Source organism: Scomber scombrus, chromosome 15 (assembly GCF_963691925.1).
Source record: "Scomber scombrus chromosome 15, fScoSco1.1, whole genome shotgun sequence".
NCBI lineage: Eukaryota > Metazoa > Chordata > Actinopteri > Scombriformes > Scombridae > Scomber > Scomber scombrus.
In genome coordinates, this window is record NC_084984.1 from 6506011 (window position 1) to 6520974 (window position 14964).

At 34.4% G+C, this 14964-nt stretch overlaps 1 protein-coding gene across 2 annotated transcripts in view; it reads right to left on the reverse strand.

Moving 5' to 3' along the window:
* ap3b1a (adaptor related protein complex 3 subunit beta 1a) overlaps positions 1-13363 on the reverse strand; it is a 64537-nt gene extending 51174 nt beyond the window's left edge. For both annotated transcript variants that reach the window (XM_062434426.1, XM_062434427.1), the window contains exons 1-3: positions 13043-13363; positions 2332-2407; positions 2147-2221 (exon numbers count right to left, since the gene is read on the reverse strand). In XM_062434426.1, coding sequence (XP_062290410.1) covers positions 2147-2221; positions 2332-2407; positions 13043-13173 — 282 coding nt within the window. In that variant the 5' untranslated portion in view covers positions 13174-13363. The remainder of the gene's footprint in view (positions 1-2146; positions 2222-2331; positions 2408-13042) is intronic.
* Between the last annotated feature and the right edge of the window lie 1601 nt (positions 13364-14964).

The following is a 14964-nucleotide window of genomic DNA, read 5'->3' on the forward strand; positions in this document are numbered from 1 at the left end:
TCTGTTGAGACTGAACTGAAGACGTTACATGATTTAGTGGAGCGTTTACGCCAGCACGGAATATCTTGCATTATCTTTATGTTGCTGATGCTGCTGCTGCACCAGTTTATGATTTGAATAAGTAAGCTGTACTTGTAGTAATTGATAAGGAAGAAATAAGTTGAAAACAGCTTTTCATTTATGATCCAATGGTGCGAGACGTTTATATTAAACATACTTAATTGATGAAGCAAACCTAAATTAAAACTGAAATAAATCCAATCTTGAGTTATTGCTAACAAAAAGAATAGCTGCAAAACATATTTCAGTAATTCATGATTCTATGATGGCAAATAATAAGACCAACACTGCTTTAGTTTAAGAAAAATATGCAACTGATCTTGGATTTCGAGTATATGATGAAATGTTGGTCTGAAATTTATGATAAATACAAAATGTAAGTTGTATTATTTTAAAATCCTTCACAGAATGTATTATCTACCTTAGAGGATTATTTGCTTTAATAGTAATACTACTACAAAGTGAAACAGATGCAAAACTCATATATATATATATATATATATATATATACATGAGGGGGGATACATTAGATAGCACAGGAGAAGGGTGCAGTTATCAGATTTGCCACTAGGTAGCGTGTGTCTACAGCTTGGTGAAGTTAAAATTAGGACTAAGAAGGAAGAAGATTCACCACCGTGGAAGAAATCCAAGAAAAAAAAATCACAGGAGGCTCCTGACACGGTGACAAAAGATAACAACAAGAAAGGTTTCCAGGATGGGTGAAGCACTTATTTCAAGGAGAGTTGAAAGAGATGAGAAAGCTACGACTGAAATATAGCTAAACTCATGGTAGAAATTAGGAAATTCATTAGGTCTCCATCTGAAGTCTCCTCAGAGAGTGTTTTAATGTTACAGCCCCTTTCCATTAAAATGTGTTTTGCTTATTGCTACTTCAGCCAGATGACAGCTGAATGTTGTTTTCAAATTCATCTGCTGAAAGGGGGAGTTTCCGTGAAAATCTGACTTCACGGTGAGTGCGTGTGTAAGAGCATGATTTGTGACATAACAAGTTTGGAAGCCAATTGTGATCCAAAGATAATAAGTTTAGCAGAAACAAAGGCATCAAATTCTGTCATCTGAAAAGGAACCAGGAAATGGTTTTTATCTAAATTAATTATCAAAGAGTTGCAGATTTCATTCTTTTATTCTATTGTTTTGATCGACTAATTGATTTAATGATCAAATGTTTCAGCTCAACTTTGTACAAAAAGTTAAACTTCAATAAAAACAATGTTCTAACCATGTACATGTAAACCAAGCTACAGAAATAAAGAAAAGAAAGCCTTTCAAAGAAGCCAATCCAACATGAATTTCCTAATGTTCTGTATGAAGTAGTTGCAATAAAAGTTGTTGTAATGCTACTAAAAGAGTCTAGTTGTTGTGCCAATGGAGAAGTCTCCTTAAGTGAATCACCATTGACAGTTGCAAGATGCTGGCTCCAAAAACATCCCTGGATACAACTTCTCTCATCATATACGACGTCAATACATTTTTTCAATGAGTCATTATGGCCTCAATCGCTAAATCCAGGCCCCCTAATAAGTGTGCTGGTGGTCATCTTGGAAATGATTGCTCCGTTAATACGATTTAAAAGACGAATAGCAGCTTTGATGTCTGCTGTGTGGGTGTTGGTTGACAGCTGTGATTGACGCTTCTCTCCCCGGCTCCAGGATTCCCACTAAATTGGACTATTGTCACAATATTTCATTAAATGTAATGTTACCTGATAACAGTAAATGCCCTCTTAGTTAGTTAATGTAAGCACAAGTCTGCAGTACTTGGTGTTCCCTGTAAGTTTCGATCCGAGGTAGCAGAGTGTGTTTCCAGAACGTGAAAGGAAACACTTCGCACACCTTATCTGAAAGGTCTTGGCTCCAAATGGGGAGAATGGCGCTAATCATAAGCAGCAACTCTGTGCTTCAAACCGTCTCCAATGGAAACCAATGGATGATATCACGCCTTGCTACATCCAACTGTACATACATTTAGTTATATGGTTGTGCCACATTTCTATTAGTCAAGATATAAATGAATCATAACAACCAAAGTGTAGTAATGATGATGCTTTTTCTCAATAACGTCGTACCTCAATGTTCTTATTCGCGACGTTCTTCACAATGGCGGGAAACAGCTCGGATGCATTTTTCCCTTTGGCGATTAGCTGAAATGAAAGGACATTTATATTGATCAATCTTAAATCTCAACAGCTGAGACATGACACACATATAACAATTTAGTCAGTCATGTAAAAAGAAAGGTTTCCCGACTCACCCCAACAACTCTTTTCATGGCCTCCAGTTTAAGCGACTCCTTGTTGCTCTCCAACATCTCTTTAAGGTCTTCATTCCTTAAGAGAGAAAAAATATGGTTACTTTTACACTCACTGTGGTCAATATTACAGACGATATAGTATCCACCTGACTAATCAGTTTCCACTGTTAGAGCTTGACCAAAGGGAAGTGTGAAATCTCCATGTATGCAACATCTGCCAGCTTCACAGACAACAGCGTGAACATGCACAAAGTTCACAGTGGCTCCTATAAGACAAACAGCTCTGTACACTGTTAAACCTATAGGAGCCAAAGTCAAGACAAACCATCCAAACAAGCCAGAATCTAATCATTACCAATGCAATAGCAGTGCCTGTACCTCTCCAATTTCTACTAAAATTGCCCAGACGCTCACATGATATAACGCTCATAAATAAATGCTCATTCCTTGGCTAATGCTGACACACAATGTCATTGTAAAGCTACACAGCAGGTTGTTTGTTTTCACACACACACAGGCTGAAAACACTGACAGAGGTAAAGTCTGGGTGGAAAACAAATTGTATAACCAGTGAAGAGGTCAACGCTTTCGGGACTACTTATAAGGACTTTGGTGATCTCCTGATTTTTTGTTTAACACCTCCTACAGCTCTACAATTAGTCTATTATTAATTTTGTTTTAATCAACAATAACTCAATCGCTAACTATTTTGATAATCGACTAATCGTTTTCCTCTGGTTTCAGCTTCCGAAATGAATGAAATATAATATAACTTAATATTTTTGGTGTCTTTAGTCTTCGACATTATAAAACTGAGTATCTTTTGGTTGTGGACTGTTGGTGACGTCACCTTTGGCTTTAGGAAACAGTGATTGACATTTTTAATCATGTTCTGACCTGAACCACTAATCAATTGATCAATAATGAAAAACAATCATTACTTTTAGCCCTAGCACCACCACAAGGTTACAGATACGTCTCAACAACAACTAGATTGATTGCTGTGACATTTGACACAGATTTAGTACAGATATTTATGTTTCCCACAGAATACATTGTGAAAAAAAGATATATTGTTCTCTGTTACCAGGCAAAGTTTTAAAATGTACAATACTTCGGTTTATGACTAAATACCTGCAAAACGAATGACATTCGTATCAGACCGTTAACAGTTAACATGTTAATTTAAGATAATTAACATGACAAACATTGTACCTGCTTTACACCAGCATGTTAGCACGCACACATTAGCATTTTGCTCAAAGCAGAGTCACTAACTCTTATTTTATTATAGGTCTAAAAAGTTACTAAAACTAAAAGTTACCAATGTTATATAGTTGTCATTAAGAAGATAATGTCTCTTCAACGACAAGCTATTCTTAATCCCAATTTTATGTTAAGAATTACTTCAAAATCTATCAATCTTGAAAGGATACATTGCTAAATTATAAGGCTACACTATTATAAATACCATTAAACTATAGATGTGTTGTAGATTATTAAAAGAAACAATAATCTGTAAGAATAATGTGAATATTTAGTTTCCATTCCCTTCTAAACAGATGCAGCAAACCAAACCTTATTTCACAGTCTGTTATATCTGAATTTATCCATATTTGAGGCATGATTTTCACTTTTGTAAAAGTTTAGATAGTACTTTTAAGCAACAAGGCAAATATATAGCAAGTATCCAGCCGGCCAACATTATGAAGACACACTAACTTGGATCTAAATCTTCTGTCAAACTAACAGACACAGTTTTACAGCGAGTCTCCAGAGTTAAGAAGAGTGTGCAGCAGTAGGTGATCTGACTACAGTACCCAGCTTTGTGTGTGTCCACGGGCTGGCTGCTGTTGGTGCGGGTGAGGGCCTGTTCTTCCTGACTGAGCTCAGTCTTTAGAGTGAGCTGTAAGTTCTCAGCGGACATCAGCGCCGTCCTCATCGCTCCCACCGCCTCTGAGCGCAAAGAGAAACCACCATCCATACCGGCTTTTTTTTTTTTTTGCTCCACCGCAGCAAGCCCAAAGGCACTTCAGACTTCAGTCCAATCAAAAACTCCTCTGTCTTTGTGTGTGTGTGTGTGTGTGGGTGTGAGAGTGCGAGTTAAGTGTGTCCACAAACTAAACTGACTGTATTTCAAGTATCATAAAAGTAGTAATTGCTTCCCCCTTCAGGGCTGTGTGCTCTTGCTCTCCTGGCTTTTTATTTACAGATGTCTTCTCGTCTTGTTCACAACTGTCAAAACAGGGAACCGTGGAAAAAACAGCACAGGCGCCGCTGGCTTTGTGCCTGTCATTCACTACTTCCCTTCTCCTTCTCCTTCTCCTTCTTCTTCTTCTTCTTCTTCTTCTCTCTCTCTTTCTCTCTCTTGGGCAAAAAAAGTCACAAGATGCTCCGTCAGCTCACTAATGGCAAGTCATCCTCATGTTTGCGGGTAGTGCCTGCTCACTCGGGTAAGTCCACTCGCTCTCCTCGGTCTCCGTGCTCTACATTTCTTCTGCCGGTCAGCTGTGGTCGAGTCTTGTAAAAAAAACTTACTTGCATATGTAGATTTTCCTCTTGGGGGGGGGGAAGAAGGCGATCTTACATGCCTCCTGGTTATATATGTGTGTGTGACTCTGCCTCCTTCTGTGTGGCTGTGGTCACTTCCCTCTAGGGGAAAAAGGAGGGCCTTATCTACACTGGTGGGTAAACACTGAGCTACTTTTCATCACCTTCGCTGCACAATAATCCACTTTAGCTTGACACCACTGAGAGAACACATAATGCTGCCAAGTTTTTGGCAGACGGGGGGCAAACAGGACAGACCCTACATCAAAAGATAACAGCGCTGGACTTGAATGTCAGGAAATTCCGTTTAAGATGTGAATGGGACGCAAAGATTTCAGAAGGGGTCAAATCTGCCTTTGGAAGTAAAAGACCTGCCCTACCTGAGGCCTGCTGGAAAAAGTAGGTTTCTACTATACATCACATAATACATATGGCTATTATTAGCAATTCTGACTAAAGTTTTGTCCTATTAAACATGTTTAGGCTAATGAATAACTACTGAAAACTTAATCACAAAGGCCAAAACTTATATTTAGTCGACTGGCTCCATATGAATGTAGTTGTGCGTCTGCTGGATGTGTAAACAGGAACACTTTGACCTTATCAGCTTGACATGCTGATAATATATCATTCTTGTATAACAGCTTGTTCCACTGTAAAGTAGATTAATGCAGATTTCTGCCAGCATTTGACATTTAAAGCATTACTTTATTGTATATTAGTTTGGTGTAGGAGAGACTTCTATTCACTTTTTTTTGCATTTTTGAGCCTTAAAATGAAGCACTGTCACCCAGTTTAAGGCTACAACTTTTCTCAATTAAGTGTTAAATCGTTTAGCAGATGAAATGTTAAAAAAAATACAGTGCAAAAATGGGATTCACAACTTCTCAGAGCCCACAGTGATGTCTTCATTTAGTTGGTTTTGTCTAATTAACAGTCTGAAACCTTCAGATATTCAATTTACTACCAAATAAGACCAAAAAAAATCATCATCATTAACATGTTTGACAAGAAAAAAAGCAAAAATCTGACAAAAAAGTTAAAAAATATTCATTATTATTCTTTCTTCTACCTTTTTACCTCCGTTTTTTCCAGGAACACCTTTGGAAACTGACTCAATTATCAAAATATATGCAGATAAGTGTTCTTAGATTAATTATTGCAGCTCTAAAGCAGCTGTGCAAGAATTTTTCATTCATTTTTTTTCTATTTTAAGGATTTTTAGAGTCCAAAACAACAGCTAAAGTACATATTTAACACATTTGACAAGTAAAAAGCAAAAATTGCCATAAAAGTTTAAAAAAATTATTCTTTCTTATACCTTTAATAATCTAAGGGCACCTCAGTTTATTTCAGGACCACCTTAGTGAACCACTGTTTTAATGCAAATCAAAGCTAAAGGATGTTTTAGCCTTATACATCTCTTACAGTAATCTCTCCACATGCCAAAAAAAAGCCAAAAACATCTGCATCACGTCTGGTTGATGATGAGCTTTTCAAATCTTTCCATCACCGCCTGAGATTGATTATAATATCATTTACCCGTGGCGGTCTTCTTAATGAATATATATCACAAATGGGCCACGTGTGTATCCATCTCATTTAAAACCATGTTGTTGTGATGTGAAGATAAAACACATTTCATCATATGGTAGATTATTTCAAGCTCTCTATTAAGACCTATTTAATCTGAATAATTTAATCTTTTTAATTGAACTTTAGTTTTTTCATTCATCTCTCTTTTATGTTATGTTCTAGCCTGTTTTACCTCTTGGACTATGCTTTTTATTCCATTTTAAGTGTTTTCCTCTTCATAATCCACCTTTTATGTTTATGGTTTTACTTCATCACATTTCCTCTTTAGTTGTTTTATTATTTTATTATCCTCTTATCTTTGTTTTGTTTTCTGTTTTTTTAAATAACCCAACCTCACATTTCTGGTTTTACCCACTTTATTTATTATGTATTTATTTATTTATTTATTGTATTTGGGTATTCTGAACTTTGACCTTTTTATTCTACTTTTGGTGTTTCCTCACTGCAGATTCATGAGAATTATGACAGTGTCTTTTTCTTTTTTAAAGCACTTTGTGTTACATTAATATGCAGGAAAGGTGCAATACAAATAAAGTCTGATTTATTGATTGATTGATTGATTGATTGATTGATTGATTAGATTACATAAATTCAGTGTTAAAAGATGCATATCTGATCTAAAACCTCTTGTGGTTCCTGTTTTCCCTGTCCATCACTTTTCATTGATCATACAGCTCTAATAGCAAAGACTGGCTAATAATTCAACATCAGATACTGAAGATTCATCACTAATATTACAACAAAGATCATAATTGTCCTATTAACACACAGAGTTATGGTTGATACATATCTCTTAAATCCCAGAAGGAGGTTGATGGAGAAAATTAACAGTAAGAGATTAGTGCCTCCATGTGGCTGTTAGTTATATGAGCTCACAGTTACTCTCTGTATCACATAATTTAATATGTTGTATTAGATTCATTTTTTAGAGCTGATTTTATGAGTCAAACATTAGTGTGCAAGAAGTGTATTTCCTTTTAACTTTATTCCATCTTTATAGTGTTTTTTTACTGGTTGAATGTTGCCATTTAGTTGCTGATTCATTCAAAGATAAATGTATAATTTCTATAAAATAATACAGTAAAAAAAACAAGAGAGTAGATGTAGTGGTTTAGATAGATAAGCAGCCTTAAGCCTGAGTGGAAATAACACATTAAATCTGATCATGTTCACTGTTTTTAGCTTGTATTGCTTCTGACTCATTCAACTAATTCAAGACCCACTGGTCAAATTCTCGTGATTCGACATTTTCTAAAAGGAAATGACTAAATAAAACTTAGTTAATCAACTTTTTAATGTGACATAGTCTAGATGTCCTTATGCCTCTCTAGCACAGCATGAAGGCTTCACACAGGAAACAGGAGAAGTGATGATAAACTGCATTCCTTCATTCATTCAGAAAATGAATGAATGAATGGACTCAGTCACATTTTCCTAAATCAAGTTTAGAAGAAACACAGTTGTATGACGCATTTTGTATCATACTGAAATAAATTAGAAGTTTTTATTTTGCAAGTCTTGATAAATTATATATTTAATATTACTATTTTTATTTTCCATCTTATATTCCATTGTTTCTTTTTATTTTGTTATTTTTGCTTTTAATGTAAAGTACTTTCTATATGTAATTTATTTTGTTGTAAAGCACTTTGAGCTGCATTTCCTGTATGAAAAGTGCTATACAAATAAAGTTATTATTCTTACTATTATTATTAAAAAAACATATCCTAAATAACAGAGGGGGAAATAAATGTAGTCCATGTATCAGGAAAATATGCAAATTCTTCTTGTTAAAGTATTTGGATATACTTATCTAACGGTTTGTCATATGTAAAGCATCTGCAGCAGTGTTGAGCAGTCAGAATAAGTACTTAAAATAAGTAATAATAATAATAAAAATTAGTACTTAAAATATTACGTATGCCACACAGAAATAGGCTTTTTGCGGATCGTACTAAAGTGAATTACACCATAATAAATGGTAAATTGAAGCATCTGAATTTACAAGTAGAAATCTTCCTGGAAATTTTATTTTCATTACTTTGCTTTAATAAAAAAAAAGCTGAAAACTGAATTTTAAAGGAGGGTTTTTTTGTTTATTGAGCTTGTTTTTTTCGCATCAGCAGCCGAAACATAAAATATTAGTATAAATCTACATTCACATGACTTGATTTAAGTGCTGCCTGTAGCCTGAAAATGATAGAAGTACGCAGAGAAGGATTGACAGTGTTACATCATGTCAAATATGTAGTATTTTACACCATGTTTTGCCACATCAAACATGCCTCACACACCTGGTACTGCTTCTCAGTGAGCCAGGAATTTAGAGCACAAACACATGTTTTTGGGTGCATGTTTCCAGTTGCATATTTTAGCATCATCTCCTCTTCATTCAGTCTCTTATAGAGCTTCAAGTGAACATATGACAGCTTTTAAAGTGATCCTAGATTGGATATAAACTAAAGGACTATCAGCAGACCTTGCTAATAACCCCTAACACTAATTAAAATAAAAGTTTATGATCCTTTCTTTAATGGAGCTCAAAAAATACTGTTCATACAACTAAATCCATACAACCAAGCCCACTCAGCTACAGTGAAATATCCGTTTAGTCACACATAAATGAGTCACACGTGTCCCTGCCTGGCAGAGCGTGCGTTCAGTCAGCAGGAAGAGGCCCATAAGACTTCAGACCGTTACAGGAATGTTGCTATGACCAACATTTAATATTTTCAAATAACAAAAAAACATATCACGTGATTTCATTTTTTTGTGGATCTAGCTCTGCTCATTTCTTCCTCGGCTACCGAAAGAAGCAGCGTAGGTTAAATTTCATTAAAGAATATGCTGAGATCCATTCATGCTGAGGAGGAGGAGGAGGAGGAGGAGGAGGAGGAGGAGGAGGAGGAGGAGGAGGAGGAGGAAGCTCTACACTAATAACATGAGATACTTGTATATGCACAAGCTTGGGCCATTGTGAATTGTGTCAAACAGAAGCATCATTCATGTTCTTGTATTTTTTTCCCCCTGTCCCTGATCTTCCAGCTTGGCCTACTAGGAGCTAAACATATGACCATAGTCATACCTAACTGTGGGAGGACTCAGGACAGTCATGTGAGACAGCTTAGAGGTTGACTTTATAGCATGCTGCACATTGAACACAAAAGGAGAGCGATAACATCAGAGACAGAAGCTCAAGAAGCTCAAAAGCTGTAGTGAAACCATTTGCACCAATGTTTCCCACGTTTTAAGGAAATTTAATCCTACATGTCAGCATTTCTTGTTGGGAGTGAGCGCCTAAAAACTGACACGGCATTTTTTAATTTGAGGCACTTTATTGAATGAATGAATAAGTCTCTGAAAAGCTGGTGTGAGAGGTGTAGATTAAAGCCTCGCCTTCTCAGAGAGTCGCTAAGCTGCATAACACACTGATTTTATAAGAAATGAACACAATGCAAAGGATGGTCACAATGATGATGAGGAGTGGCTGCCCTCTAGTGTCTGATGTTAACAATGAAACTCAACAATGTGACCAACACCTGCTGATAGATCCGTTTCACTTTTATAACACTGAGAAGTTGATTAAACGAGCTGGAGTAGAAGTTAATTGTGATGTGATTGATAGTATAACACATAGAAACCTACAGTGTGACCATATTAGAAATGAATGATGTGTATTAGGTCCATAAAAGCCTTCTTTTATCTTGACATATTCTAATCCCTGAATGTGTAAATGTAAGTATAGAAGTTTACACATATTAGCTATATGATATCAAGGTTTGATATATAAAAACAGGCAGTTTTCAGACATATTCACACATTTTAAATCAATATGAATCAACAGTCATGGGACATAACCCAGCTATAACTATTCAATCCACCTGCTCAAAAATGCCTTGTTTTCTCATTATAGGATAAACTGTACATTTCTAATAATAACACCTCTGTAATGATAATATTTCTAATTATGTCTCATAACCCCATTATTTAGACTATAACTGTATAATCTATGAATGTATGTCCTTTTATTCTGAGTATGATCTCCTTAATCTGTATGCCGGAACAGATATTTATTTTATTTATTCTCTTTTTTGTGTGTTTGTTGTGTTTTTTGTCTTGTTCATGAATGTAGGAATGTGTTTATTTGTTCTCTCATTTGTCCTCCTGTTTAATTAACTAGTTTGTTAAATGTTTTTGTTGGATTATATTTATTCTGTATAACCGTCATTCATATGACCCTTCTCGAAAATGAGATGAAACATCAAAGGGGGTTACTCCTAATAAAAGGAAATTATTTTCTATATAAAAAATGTAAGAATCTGCATGTGTTAGTTTCATTTATTCATTGTTTTGGATTGGTTGTATTTGTTTTATATAAACTTATTGTGGGATTTAGACAACTAACCATTAAAACCTTTAAGTCTATGCATATTTTTCCTTCAAAGTTGTATCATACAATCAAATAAAATCAATAAATCTTTACTAATTAGCAGCCTTTTTGTACATCACTTTTAAAAAAGAGGTAATTTATGCAACTGAACAATTCATGTGTCAATGATTAAACTGCCAATTTTTCACAGGTTGTTAAAGAAAACAGTTTCTTCCCACAGGCCATAAGTATTATAAATATGAATTAATCACTGCTGCTTTTATGTCTGTCTCAGTTGAGGATATTTTAATATTAAGTATGTATGTCGTTATTTTATTTAACTTTGGCACAGAGGATCCAAAGTAACGCAATTTCATTCCTCATATTGTTGTGTGATTTAATGCAGTATAAGTCAGCTGTCAGCTTCAGTAACACATAAACCCCGAGTGACCTGACCTAAGAATCAACATGGCGGACAGCAGGATGCTCATAAAATACAGTTTGTTTACCTAGTGGCTTAACAGAAGTTGTGCATTAAACACATTAAAGGTGAGAGTCCCTCTTCTTTCCCTATGAAACACGAAGCTAGATTTCTCTTTCAGGCATTTAACACATTTGACTGCATTTTAATAAAGCATGTGATGATCAGTCCAATCCACCTGCAGGCAGAGATGCCTATTTTTGTTCCTTTATGGTATGCACATGTTCATGCTGATCAAATACATATATAGCTTAACGATAAAAGGCACAGACTGGTTATTGTTTGACTGCAAATGAAATATCCTTGTAAATATGTGTGTCTACAGAAAAGTTTATCCCTGTTTATAAAGCGTATAAAAAGGTATAAATTATCACCCAATACTGTGTTAGACTTTTTAAACCAACTTCAATCCAACTTATTACCACATATATGTTGAAAATGATGGTCAATACGCCTCATTTAAAAGGATTCATACCTCATTTTTTAAATAAACTGTACGCTACCCCTACATCAAAACCGAAAGAAGCACACTAAGCTGGACAGGCCTACTCTGCAGCATCAGTTCACCTCACTCTAGTATACAATGAGAAGCCTCAAAGTGATATTTAGCTATATCTACATAAAATGTCTACTGTATACTATGTATGAAGCCCTCAGTGTAAAGATTAGAGACTCACACACCTGGTTAAAGATGAGTTAACTGAATCAGTAATTACTAATCAGTCCTCTGTTGTCGTTTAGATTCAATTAAACTTCTCTAAATATTATCTCTTACTATGCAAAGTCTACTCACTGCTGCAAACTGTGTATATAACGTATGAAAGCATATTCTAGCTGCATTATGTGAAATGTTAAAGGGGTGGACTATAAATATAATATTAGACACCGCTTTTCAATTGAATGCACTCCTGCACACCACCATCACCCACGATGACCTCAATAACAAAACACACTTAACAACAAACTCTGACAGTGTATAGACTTCTTTAAAGTGGAGTTTAAAGCAAATTTGTTGTATTCAATTGCACAGGTGTTTCCTAATAAAGTCTTATATAAAACTAACATATTTATATCCTGCAGCTGCAAAAAATATGCTACCACCTCTCAATGGTGCGTTTATCTTAACCAGGTAAATATTGACCCACAGGGGGGTTTAATAAAGGGGGGAAAGCTGCAAAAAGTGGCATAAAAAAGCACTTTCTTTATAGGCAAGGCAAGGCAGCTTTATTTATATAGCACATTTCATACCTAGTGGCAACTCAATGTGCTTTACATAAAAACAAATATTTAACAGTAACAATTGGAAACAAAAAACATACAATTAAAAACAAAACAAAAACAATAATTGTAAAAAAAATAAAATAAAATAAAAAAAATGTTAACATTAAAACATACAATTAAAAACTAAAAAACCCTACTAATAATAATTTAAAAAAATAAAAACAAAGTATAGAAAAATAGAGCGAGAGAAAAATAAAATAAAAACTAGACTATAAATGTAAGTTTGCAGCATAAAATAATGATTTGCTTTAAAATCACTAAAAGGACATATTAATATTAGTATTATTTTAGTTAACAGTACGTGACAAACAACTAGCAGTCATTCGCCATCACTGCCTTTCCTTCTCCTAGTTTCATTTCCCAACTCAGCTACACTTTAAGTCACCCCACCCCAAAAACAAAACAGTCTGAAAGGTGAAAAGTGTTCCTCTTACTTTTTAAAGTCGGAGCTGAAGAGTCCAAAAGCTGCTCCGGAGCTGCCGGAGGTGGTCGGTGTGCTCTCCTGCCCAGCTTCAATCGCTGCCTCTGCTCCTCCTTGGTCGTTGTACAAAGCTGCCGTCGACATAATGTGTTTTTAAAGAAGTAGTAGATGTTATTCTGCTACTTCTCTATCTAGTTTACAACCTGCAGTATGTTGGTGTAGCTTAGTGTTGTTGTTGTTGTTGCTTAAAAAAAGTTGGCTGCAAAAAGATTAAACTTCTACCGAGATTTCAACCCCCAACTTTTTCTTCTATATATCTCTCTCTTTTTCTCTCTCTTCTCTCTTTTTCTGTCTTTGCACGCAGTAGCGGAAGTGTGAGCTGGACAAAGTCGGTGTCACATGACTGGGCTTCAGCTGCATAGAGCTGCAGATACTAGATCACACTTATGCATGCTTTCTTTTCTATTATGAATATATTTTGTTATACAGGGGTTGGTTTCAAAGTAAAACTATGCTTTACTTTTTCCCCTTGGGCAGTGATAGATAGATAGATAGATAGATAGATAGATAGATAGATAGATAGATAGATAGATAGATAGATAGATAGATAGATAGATAGATAGATAGATAGATAGATAGATAGATAGATAGATAGATAGATAGATAGATAGATAGATAGATAGATAGATAGATATATGGATAGATAGATAGATAGATAGATAGATAGATAGATAGATAGATAGATAGATAGATAGATAGATAGATAGATAGATAGATAGATAGATAGATAGATAGATAGATAGATAGATAGATAGATAGATAGATAGATAGATGGATAGATATATGGATAGATAGATAGATAGATAGATAGATAGATAGATAGATAGATAGATAGATAGATAGATAGATAGATAGATAGATAGATAGATAGATAGATAGATAGATAGATAGATAGATAGATAGATAGATAGATAGATAGATAGATAGATAGATAGATAGATAGATAGATAGATAGATAGATAACTTTTTTGTGGAAAACACATATCAGAGGCAAAGCATTACTCAAAAGAGATAGATAGATAGATAGATAGATAGATAGATAGATAGATAGATAGATAGATAGATAGATAGATAGATAGATAGATAGATAGATAGATAGATAGATAGATAGATAGATAGATAGATAGATAGATAGATAGATAGATAGATAGATAGATATATGGATAGATAGATAGATAGATAGATAGATAGATAGATAGATAGATAGATAGATAGATAGATAGATAGATAGATAGATAGATAGATAGATAGATAGATAGATAGATAGATAGATAGATAGATAGATAGATAGATAGATAGATAGATAACTTTTTTGTGGAAAACACATATCAGAGGCAAAGCATTACTCAAAATAGAGTATTTTTTATACATATTAAATTGACGGATGGAGGTGAAATACTAGAGTCGTGATGCTTTGTGAATTTGTACAAACCTGTAGCGCTGTCTCGTTGTCGACATGTTTGAATGCTGATTTTTAGATTTTAAACATTTGCATATATAAAAAATGTGTATCAGCTGCATAAAATTGGAAGAAAAAAATTATTTCCATTAGGAAAAGTCTGGCTAAAAGAAATGTGTATATGGTGGTTTTGCAACTTTCTTTCTTTTTTTTCAGAGCATTGCATACAGTAATGTCATTTCCAGTAGTTGCTTTAGATCACAAATATATGTATAGTATAGTCTTGGCATTATCGATACACTTTTAAACCAACTTAACATCAATACCCTTCTTTTTTTCACCTCCCTTCGTCCCCTTAAACATGTATATATATATATATATATATATATATATATATATATATATATATATATATATATATATATATATATATATATATATATATATATATATCTTAATATAAAACATATAGTATT